The sequence below is a fragment of the Pholcus phalangioides genome, unplaced genomic scaffold, assembly GCF_987345545.1.
Source record: "Pholcus phalangioides strain wild (caught in Gottingen) unplaced genomic scaffold, Ppha-v1.0 ptg000020l_1, whole genome shotgun sequence".
NCBI classification, from domain to species: domain Eukaryota; kingdom Metazoa; phylum Arthropoda; class Arachnida; order Araneae; family Pholcidae; genus Pholcus; species Pholcus phalangioides.
This window is the reverse complement of record NW_028301613.1, coordinates 4743344-4754699: the sequence shown is the minus strand read 5'-3', so window position 1 is coordinate 4754699 and position 11356 is coordinate 4743344. Positions and strand designations below refer to the sequence as shown.

General features: G+C 35.5%; 1 protein-coding gene across 2 annotated transcripts in view; it reads left to right on the top strand.

Moving 5' to 3' along the window:
* The window catches only part of LOC149070803 (uncharacterized), a 30215-nt gene extending 19095 nt beyond the window's left edge, over window positions 1-11120 (top strand). For both annotated transcript variants that reach the window (XM_089248851.1, XM_089248850.1), the window contains exons 16-22: window positions 2376-2505; window positions 3619-3856; window positions 6010-6145; window positions 6951-7061; window positions 9454-9572; window positions 10126-10261; window positions 10796-11120. In XM_089248851.1, coding sequence (XP_089104977.1) covers window positions 2376-2505; window positions 3619-3856; window positions 6010-6145; window positions 6951-7061; window positions 9454-9572; window positions 10126-10261; window positions 10796-10984 — 1059 coding nt within the window. In that variant the 3' untranslated portion in view covers window positions 10985-11120. The remainder of the gene's footprint in view (window positions 1-2375; window positions 2506-3618; window positions 3857-6009; window positions 6146-6950; window positions 7062-9453; window positions 9573-10125; window positions 10262-10795) is intronic.
* The last annotated feature ends 236 nt before the right edge of the window (window positions 11121-11356 follow it).

Genomic DNA, 11356 nt, shown 5'->3' with positions numbered 1-11356 from the left:
AGTGCAAAATCTGATACAAAACTATACCAAGATCAAAAAGGACTTTCAAAAAAAGAAAAGGCTTTTTCTTCGAGGGTAGAAGAAACCCTGACCCAGGTTCATATTAGAAAAAATAAAAGAGAATTTTTCATTTTTTTAAATTAGTTCATTAGTTTTCATAGTTTTTCATTATAAACTATAAAAACCATCTATCTTGTGCCAGTATGAAACAATAAAAAGATACAAATACGTTATGTATAAAGGTAAGTAGGTATATAAGAAAAAAGTATGTACGACTTATCTGCCTTCTAAATAAAATTGAAAATATAATTTAGTTACTTCGTGTTAAATAGGAAGTTTATTTATGTCACAACAAAACAAAGAGGGGTTTATGTGGAGCGGTGTTGGCTGTAGCTACAAGTCAACCTGCATGAACATGTTGTGACATCCCTGTTTCTAACAAAGAATTTAAATTACTTCTAGCTATCGCAAAAATATGCGGTTTATGGTGTTTCATGCAGAATTTTGTGCATAATAATAAGCAATAAAAAAAAGATTTTTTTCTACTTTCGTAATTGCTCCCCTTAATAGAAAATTACATTTAAAAAATGTATATTATATACATATGTATATTAACAAAACCCTTCAATAGTTTAAAGGCCCTTGTGTGATTTGGGCCCATTCGTTAAGACATCACTGGACTATGGGAGCATTCATAGCACGAGAACACAAGAAGGTGAGGTCATCTTGTTCATTGTTAATGCAAGAGGGAATTCCAAAGTGAATCCCCTTGATCCTCTATACCAGTGGTTCTCATCTGGGGCCACATGGCCTCCTTGTAGTTCTGAGATATTTTAAGGGAGAGGGTGCATGAGAGAAAATCAAGTGGAAGGGGGAGCCATGACAGGTGGTTAAAGGAGCCTCAGAGAGCTGTGAAATAATAAATTTGTATGTACTTTCAGAATCTGGTGTAATTGCCCATAGAACCAGGATCCTCCTTGAAGCATGGTCTGGAAACTTCATGTCCATAGGGGCCCCTACATAATGAGATCTGGTTCTATGATTTTCAAGAGTAAGCATTCAAATCTAAGCTGCTTAGCTAAATACAAGAAGCTCCAGAACATCACTTATGAAGGAGGGCACAATTTTAAGTTTTAAGATGTGGCCTGCATGAGACCTCCCTGAGGTGCAGGAGATAGACATAATTCGTAACATTTTTTAAAAATAAATTGAATTAAAAAATCAGTCCAGTAAATAGAGTCTTCGTATAAACACAGAGGCGTATAGACAGAAATTGGGGAGGAGATAACGTGGGCTATAGCCCAGGGTGGCTTGTTCAGGGGAATGGGTAGTCAAGAAAATTGGACCAGAATAGGAGCAGGGTAAACGTACACAAATGGGGTGGGTAGAGATAATGTGGGCTATAGTTCATTGTTGCTTGTTAAGGGGAATAAGTAGTCAAGAAAGTTAGACCAGAACAGGAGCAGGGCAGGAAAATCATAAATTTGCCTTTGCTTCTGGATAAGGGTGGAGGGGGGATAATATGGGGTCTACATGAAAAGAAAATATGGTCCAAAAATGGGCGAAAAAAGGTTAAGAAACACTGTTCTATGTCATACCAAAGATATTCAAACCTTCAATTTAAAGTAAGCAATAATTCAATACCCCAAAGCAGAATATGCCGAAATCTGCCACGTACGTTGCAGAACAATCAGTGTTACTGCAGAACAATTTTAAGAAAAATGTAGAAAACACTATTATAGGAACTTTTACTGCGTAAAATTTCCAAGTCAGCCAAGGGCTCTTTGCAGAACAATGCAAAACATTCTGCTTTGGGGGTACACAATAATTTAAAATAAATAAACCTGCACTATATCTTTGAAAAGAGTCTCGACTGGCATGGAGGGAGATGGTTGGTTGTGGAATGAATTATGCTCGCAAACTGAAGATTCACTGTATTTTTATTTGGTAACCGATTGAAATCGTGTTCATGCAGAATGATTGTGAGACATTCAACAGCTGATATATTCATCACAAGGGATATTAAGAAATTTTTCTTTATTAGAAAGAGACAAAAAAGAAATTTGCATTACGTTGAAATAACCGATGTTTTCAATTGACATGACATTTATGGCATTAATGTGAAAAATGTTTGTATATGAAGCTATAAACATTTGATAATGGATTTCGTCTGCCAAATTATGCAGGTATTACCATATTTTGAATCATTCAAGCTTGGACTTATAAATGAATGAATCGATTTGCAATAATAATTTAGTGATGAAAGATTGTATTCATTAGTGTATAATGGTATGGTGATGCTGCGAGAAAATTATAAATTGATGTCATGCATACTAAGTTACGAAAGATTCATATTTTTCTTTACTTCTGTATAGATTGGAATGGTAGAGTCATTATGCCGTTCACCATCCCCAGATGACAGTACGTTAGCCAAAAATGCTGTCTTACTACTGAATAGTGGCGAAGAGACGGATATGTCTTTTGAGATCATTATGACAACTCAAGGTAACAAATATTGAATTTTTTTAAGTAAGAAAAGCCAAGTCATATTTGAAAATTAATATTATTTTCTTGGCTCATAATGCATTGGGAAAGAGATTTTTCTGGTTGTTATGCTGATACAAACCTTTCCTACTGTATTACCGGGGGGGGGGGGGGTGGTGAGAGAAAATGACATTACCTCTCTTACTTTTTTGCCACCTGGGCGATCTTTGCTGTCGTTGAAGGAGGCTGCAGTCTCCACTTAGTGCAGCACCCTATTAATATGTGTTATACAGAAAGGAAGGTTGTGTTTCTGGTGTATGGGTAGCACACACTAGCCTGGTACACAAGAGGACCCGTGTTCGATTCCCAGAGGAGTAACTTTTCTTCTTAAGGCTCTTATGGCATAACAACTAGAAAAATCTTTTCCCATATTGAAAATCACTTAGAAATTCCTGTATTTTTGTTTTTCAATGTAGATTTATATTTTTAAATGCTATTTTTGTGCTCGCTATACTTATATATATTTTTAATATTATTTAGGAAATAATAGTTTACAAATATCTACATAATGCTATTTATCCTTCCCCTTAAGTTAAATCATGGATCTGGTGTAACATTAATCCTATGCAAGGCATCTATAATATTTCATCTTTCTTACCCTGTTTTATGCCCAGGCGGTATCTGGTGTCCATATCATGCAATTTGAAATACATCGGTATTTAAGGATCAGGCAAAACCTGCTTTACGTCTCCTTTGAGATATCTGAGTGTTCCCCGAGGGTGGGCGCATCCGTAATTGAGAAAAAAAGCTGCCAAAACTCAGCATGAGGAACTAAAAACACAGAAGCATCTATCAGAAATCAATGTTGAATTGTGTGTGTGCTTAAATCCATGTTTTAATAAAGCACAAATTAATCATTCGGATGCCCTGCATCATTTTCGCAATAAATGACATAGCACTATCAAGAAATCCACCTGCTTTAACAATACATCTTTCTCCTATTACCTTTTTCCAGAATAGCAAAGATTTGCCTCAGAAACAAGAAGTTTTTATAAATGATAGTGATTGTGCTTATTGACATAAAATTCATATTTTTGATTTCTTGATTGCTAATAGTTTGTTCAATTGTTTCAGAGCCTTCGCCTCAGTCAACAACAGCCGCAGCAGCATCTTCTGCTATTGCAGCTGCTACTACTACTAGCGGTGATTGCGTAAAAGAGCCGGTCACATTGAGTCCAGAAAGTGAAGGTGCTGCTACTCCAGTGGCGGTTGGTGAATCTCACATTATAAAAGCTCACTGTGTCATCATTGCATCTCGCTGTGATTGGTTTAGGAAAGCTCTTTTAAGTGGAATGAAAGAATCTATAAATAAGTGAGTCAGTGCAAAAATTATTTGAAATTAATTTTGCTACATTTTTTGAAGATATGTTTATGCTAATGAAATAAGATAAATTTGTGTACGTGTTGGATAAGTTATTGATGTATCATGAAGGCCAAAAAAAAATTGAATAGCAGGAGGTTTGCCTCTAGTACTCTAATCATATGAATTGAAAGATAGATGTTATAGATACGTTAGAGCTGCACATATAAGTACAAATAATTCCTGTTATGTGCCAATTTATTAGACTCTCCTCAAAGGAATGTTTACTAGGTACATTTGCAGTAGCAGTAGCCCCAAAGCAGAATATGTCTAAATCTGCGATGTATATCGCTGAACAATCAGTGCTACTGAGTACAATCTGAAAGAATTTTAAGAAAAGTGTAAAAGCACTATTACAGGAATTTTTATAGCAGAACATTTCCAGTCTGCAGAACAGTGCATAACATTCTGCTTTGGAGGCAATAAGTATAGTATCCAGCTGTACCTGAAGCAGAGGCAATCAATGCACATTGTACCTCTTTAATGTCTGGGGAAGAGCTCAAGATGCCAATCCTTTGGGCTGGCCAAAGACGTCATTAAGTTCTTTTAAATATGCTATTTTCATATTGGAGATCACTTTATGCATGGTAGAGATTTCCTACCATCAATGATTACTATGACCACTACTTAGCTGTACATTTACCTCGTACGCATTTCTACGCAGAATTTCTACATAAACAGTTCATGCCGGAACCTTGTGTATGTATATGCGTGCCCCTAAGGTATTTGCGTTGATGGAATTGTGCTTGTTTCATGGTTTTGCTGGTGCTGTGATGTGTTTTTGAAGGGATAAATATAGTAAATGTGTGCTTGAATTTTCATATTATGTTGACCATCATGCTCATTGGCATAGGAGCCAGGGATGCAGCAGTGGGTGCTGACACAATATTTTTGTATCACCGGTCTGAGCACCCCAGAATTAATTCAGAAATCAAAAAATCTCCTATATGAATTGAGCACCCACAGGTCCAAAAACTTTTGACACCTCTAATGATGTTAAAGCTCTACCTGCTCTCTGCAGAGAGACTTTTTTCAAATGGGGGACCAGCTTGTGTTCACGCCATCAATGACTACGTACCCAGCAAGGGGCAGCTGCCTCCTCCCCCCCCCCCCCCAGAAGAGAAATTAAAATGTAGTAATTGGCACACAGCACAAACGTATCAATTTAGTATCGGTGAGTTGCCCCCCCTAGTTCAGATCCTGGGTATTCCCTTGGACTGAAGGACATTGATTTTGCAATTTAGATTTGAAGTTTGATGGAACTAAAAGCTGTGGGCTGTAAATATATAGTGAAACCTCACTATAACGATACTCGATACAATGATAAATTTCTGTACAATGATATTTTTTTTAGATTGTGTTTAGAATTGTTTACAGTCTAATATTAAACTCCTCTTGATACAATGATATCCTTTACTACGATGAATCCCTCTATAACAATATTTTTTAAGAATATCTGGGAACTGCTGCAACAATTTTTTTTTTAAATATTTCACTCCAAAACTACGCTCATTATATTTTAAATTCCTCAACAGTTTATTGTTCTTTCAAGGGTGTTTAATAAAATCAGTATTTTCCACCATCTACATCTCTGAAAATGAAGTTATGAAATTGTCGCTAAGCTACTTTCTATGTAGTTACACAAAAGTGTTGTAAGGAAAGCTACTTTACAGGGTGAACAACCAGCTTAATTTTATTTATCAACTAATCAATTAAAGTTTTTTTTTGCTGTAAATTAATTGTTTTAAATGCATTTTATGGTAGTACTAACAATGCCAATTTAGAAGAGATGCTAATTACAGCTTGGATTCAGCAGCACCTGATGATGACTTGGATTTATGGGTGGGTGGTTCCACTGAACCTAGCACTGCTACCAAACGTCTTTTGCACTATTAGTGTGTGATGATAATGCTACCTTTTGATATGACAGTAATCCCTCTGAAACAATATTTGTTCTTAGTCTGCAGAGTATCATTATATCAAGGTTTCGCTGTATTTACTCTCTGACTCAGAAAGTCTCTGAATCAATTGCAAGAACTTTGAGTTCGAGAAATTATAACCAACTGCAGACTTGACGCTAACTGCTGCAATGTTTTTCATTTCAGGAAAATTGTAATACATGATTCAAACCCGACACTGTTCCAGATATTTTTGGAGTATTTATATGGAGGTCAGATCGACACGAGGCAGCTTTCCACAGAACAGTTGGCTGATTTGATGCAGTTATCTGATAGATATGAGGTGAAACATAATATTTGTTTTTGTGTATTGTATGAAAATTTTGATTTTCCGTAAGGGGGCATGTTTTAGCTTATTCATTTATATCTACTAAATATGGCATAAACACACACATTTTTAATGGTCTGTTTCATTATTATTTATATAATGTTTCTTCTGGGCTCATTATGTTGTTATCTAGATAGTGTCAAACATTTCATTTGAAGCCAAATAAGCATAATCATTATATATTGATTGGGGAAAAAATGGTTGCAAACTAAAGTGTGTTAATCCTAATATTTTGTTGTACAACTTTAATACTTTATGAAAGTGATTCATTGGTGGTTACAGGTTGGTGGGGGGGGGGGGGGAAGAGGATTTCCATCCTCTGCCCTCCCACCTATGCCAATAATACAAGTTTGTTGATCGCCCACCTATGGCTAATGCCCGCGGATATATTGATCATTGATTAGAAGCTCGGGTCCCGTTAGCCAACTTTTTAAAATGGTACAACTGATGTGATGGTAAGCATTGTGGGAAACCAAGAAGGTGTATGTATTGTGCGATCTATAGAATTGAGATGTATGTCATCTGTGAATTGACATATTGAACAGCTCTTTGTTGAGAGGCATCACATACCAGAAAATTTGTCATTTTATTTGATAAATGGTTAGTAAAATCATCTGAAGTGGCTGTTGTCAAAATTCAGCATTATTTGAACCAGTAGGATGTTCTTCACAATACTCTGAGTTATAGAAGTTTATTTTTGATAATCCTGTAGAACATGAGTGTAATTTATTGTTATTATTATTTTTTTTTTACATTCAAGGTTGACAGCTTGACACAAATGACAGAGGAAGCATTGAAAGACCATATAAATGAAGATTCGGCTTTGTTTCTACTGAGCATAGCTGATCAGTTCAATGCCAGGTCTTTGAGGGTGAGTTGTTCACTGGAATTTAAAATTTGTATGTGCATGATTTTGAATAAATTCAATGTATAGTTTAAAATTTATAGACACTGTTTGAACTGGAAATTTATTTCTTAGTTGGAAAATTGTCATTTTCATGACTGTCATGGCGTCTGTCTGCAAAAGCGATTGTTGAATTCTTTTCATTTTGCAAAAAATTGACGTCCCAAATTGCAGCTGTGTCTCAGGTCACATGTTATTTTGTGATTTTGTTTTTGCTTTTGACAGCTTTTCTTATGACTCTGTAGAAAACATTTAAATCTAATGTTTTTTAATGTTTTGTAATTTAACCCTGTAATCTCAAAATAGAAATTTCAGGGTATTGGTTGCTTGAGCTTATTTTTCTACTGTCTTTGATTCTTCGTTTTTGTCACCAGCAAAATCACTTAGTTTTCAAAAGTCTGATTGATTTTGAATAGGCTTTCTTTAGAATACAATTCACAGGGAATGCAAACTGAGCAATTAAATCACTTCTTTTTGAATAATTGTTATATGTACATATTATTTGTTTTTGTATATGTCTGTAATAAACACAAACATTCTAGCCACTAGAGATAGATTTTATTTCATTTTGGCCTGCAATAGATTAAATCAAGAGACTTTCTGTATATTATGCTGAGGCAGCGTTTGCCAATACACATCTAGATGCATGATTCACACATCACAAATCAAAATTCAATTTTACTCTTCCAAATATTGTTGAAAAGTGAAAATAACACTGTGCTGAGATGAACTTCAGAATGAAAAAGTGATTATCTCCACTGGAAATCAAACCCTTTACCTTTTTAATTCCCATTGGAGACAACCAACTTTCTGAAGTTCACCTCAGCATAATATCCGAAAAGTCTCTTAATTTGCCTTAATTTGTCTGCTAATTCATTTGCTCCACTAATCACTTGCAAGTGTAACAAAAGTATGGAGGTGATTTAAGTGATCACATCTAAAAGGCATTTGTCTAAAGAAAAACTGCCCAGATTGGCTAAAAAAATAGAAGCTACAGCCTGTGGAGGTTTTACTGCATTTTTTTCCGAACAGGACTATACAGTTGATAGCAAATAGGAAGAAAGAAAAATGACAGAGCCAATCACAGAAGAGAACGTGATAGTGATGATGAGGGAGAAAAACTATCAAAGAAACTGTTCTGATTTTTGAGAAGGATGGTGTGCTAGTTAGTTTTTTACAAGTTGGTTTGGGTTTTTGAAGATCAGGAATGATTCGTAAAAGTCATACAAAAACTCTATTACATATATCCTGACATGCCAACATTGACTTGAAGCTTGTCAGTAGTGGTGAATATTTAGCTTTGCCATGGTTGGAGGGGGGGGGGGGGGGTACCCCTCTAGGACAATATAATCATAGTACAATAAAAAAAGTCTCTCAAAATCATCTTTTTTTGTAAAAGCTTTCTGCTATAGAAGGTGTTGCCTGTATCTCCTTTAAGGTTCTTCGAGCTTGACCATGAACTTTGCAAATGAAGTAGGGTGCGGACCCATCATGCTGAGTCACTCAAAAACTCGTTTTTAGTCCACAGCATGGGGCGGTTTTGCCGGAAAACAGGTTTTTGCACGTTTGGGCATCGAGTAGAGCGGCGGGTTTAGACCCAGCTTTACAGATTGCCTTCCGTGCACAGACAACAGATCAGTTCCGAGTTTGTTTTCTATCAAACTTCGTCACATGTGTATATGAATTCCTTGTTGGTAAAGATCGATGCAATTTAAAAAAAAAAATAAAAATAAGCAAAATACCCCGCAAAAAACTTCTTTAAACCAGATTTCCGTAGTGTTGAGAGCATATCCCTTAGCTCTGTAGTTTATTGCAGCCGTCCATAGAAACTATGAACAATCCGTAGCAGTTGACAACTCTGTATATCCAAAAACATCTATAAGAACTCAAACCAACTTCATAGACCTAACTAGCATACCACCATTCTCAAACATCTGGCAATAGTTTCTACAATACATTTTTTTCTCCATCATCACTATCAATTTCTCATCTGTGATTGGCTTTCCAATTTTTCTTTCCTCCTCTTCCTCACATGGCCGGTCATTTCATTTTGACTCTTTGTACATTGAGTTTTTGCCATCTTTACATTTTTCTTGGCTAATGGAGAAATGTGATATAGCCCCGAAACTCTTCTAACTGTTATTCTCTTCATATTTTGGGTTTATTTACGTTGTTTCTTGTGCATGTTATCTTGCTTGAAAAATAATTTATTCCTATACATATTGAGGAATTGATTTACAAAATTCACTATGTCATTTAAAAGCATGAAGAAAAAAAAAGATTTTGATGCTTTAACTCATCTTTTTTTTTAATATGTGCTACTTGCTATTTTGTGCAAATTGCTATTTTTTAATTTCAGACAAGAGCCTTAGAATTTATAGCCCTCAATAAAGATATTATAAAGAGCGAAGTGTTTTATGAGCTACCAGAGGATCTACAGTCTGAAGTTGAAGAAATGATAACGTGGGTTGAGTTGAGGTAAACTGTTTTTATCATAACGCTAGTCCCTCATTATACTGTGCCTCATTCTGGAATGTATTAGAATATTTGGCACCTTCTATTAGAATTGCTACTAATAATTCAACCAACATTGGAACCTAGATAAAGTCATCTGTTATTTTGTTCTTTCTGTATATCATGCTTTTTTCCTTGGTCTTCTGACATATAAGTAGGGGTTATTGTGTTTCAGTTGTTCAATAGTCAAAAGTTATATTTCGGGAAAGCTCTTTAGAATTTAAAATATTTTTAAAACCTTTGTTATTTTTACTGTTTTTGCATTGCTATTTAATATTAGTACTAATTAAAAAGCCGCGTTTGTGTTAGTCGATGCAAAACAACACTCAGGCTTTAAATGTAGGTATGCCACTGTATTGTGACATGTTCTGTATAGAATGTGTACCCATAAAAGAAAGTTCTGAATTTTATTTTTTTTCCTAATAATGCTGTTTGAAATATGATTCAGTTTTCAGAGTTATTCAAATATTTGGAGTTTGAAGAATGTGTTGTTTATTTTTGTGGGGAATTCTTGTAGGAATTCACAACGCAAGAGTGAAGAGCGGTCATTATCCTGTCCACAGTATCCAACGAGAGATAGTCCGAGCTCTGTGTCATCCAGTCCATTGGATATCGAGGAATTTGCTTGTGTCATGAACATTTCCAACAAAGAGGTGGTGATATTTCAATGTACAATTTTTTTTGTGAGCCATGTCATGCAAAGTAATTATATAGTTTCCACTTTGAAATACACAACCAAACAAGTCTGCAAACTTATATGTCACTTGAATAACGTGCGGCATAGTTCCAGTGAATTTTCAGATCATTTGAGCGACCCCACAGCACATTTCCAGGTCATTTAAGTGACCTTTGGCATTGTTACAGATCACCATAGCACATTTACGGATAATTTAAGTGATCTGCAGCATATTTACAGATAACTTGAGTGACTCGTGGCACAATTCCTGAGCACTTAAGCAGCCTTCAGAACATTTCTAAATCACCTAAATGACCCACGTCACATTTCCAGATTACTTAAATGATTCATGGCACATTTGCAGTGCATTTTTTCCCATGTTATGATATTTGTCTGTTCCCATACTTTGCAAAAGTGATAACAGTAACTGAATGATGACATCATCCATGATTCTAATAAGTGGAATCTACTGTATTTCTCAGTTGTAATTTACTTTTTCTTCTTGATATAGGGAGAAGCAGTTTCCGATTCGAGTTCCCTGGAGGATCTCCCTCTCACTCAGGATTCGGCCCAACTCGAAGCCTGTGTTGCCCAACTCAGAGACATTGTGGGTGAGACCGTAGCACGCGAGGAGCTTGTGAGAATAGCCCTCGCAGCGGACTACGACGTGAATCGAGCCTTGAATTTTTTCTTCTCCTGATTCCTCTTTATCTTGATGTTTATATGCGATTATCTTGCGGTGTGTAAATGTGCGAATGACTGTGCAAAGTGTGCGAGTGTGTTATGCATGCGAGTGTGAGTGCAGTTATATTGCTTGTGAGAAACCAGACTTTTCCAAAAAAAGAAGAAATCAATTCCTAAGTGGTATTTTTCCAAAAAAAACGGGAGGAAGCATAAGAAGAATAACGTGAATTATCCTTATATATGTATAAGGAATTTAAAAAACAGTTATAGTTATATCAAAGAATAACTTTTCTGTAATATAACTCGAGTAGATTTGTGTGACAAGTTTTCGTTCTGTTGAGAAGAAAGAAAAGAACAGAAAAAACACAAATATATATAAAAATATATA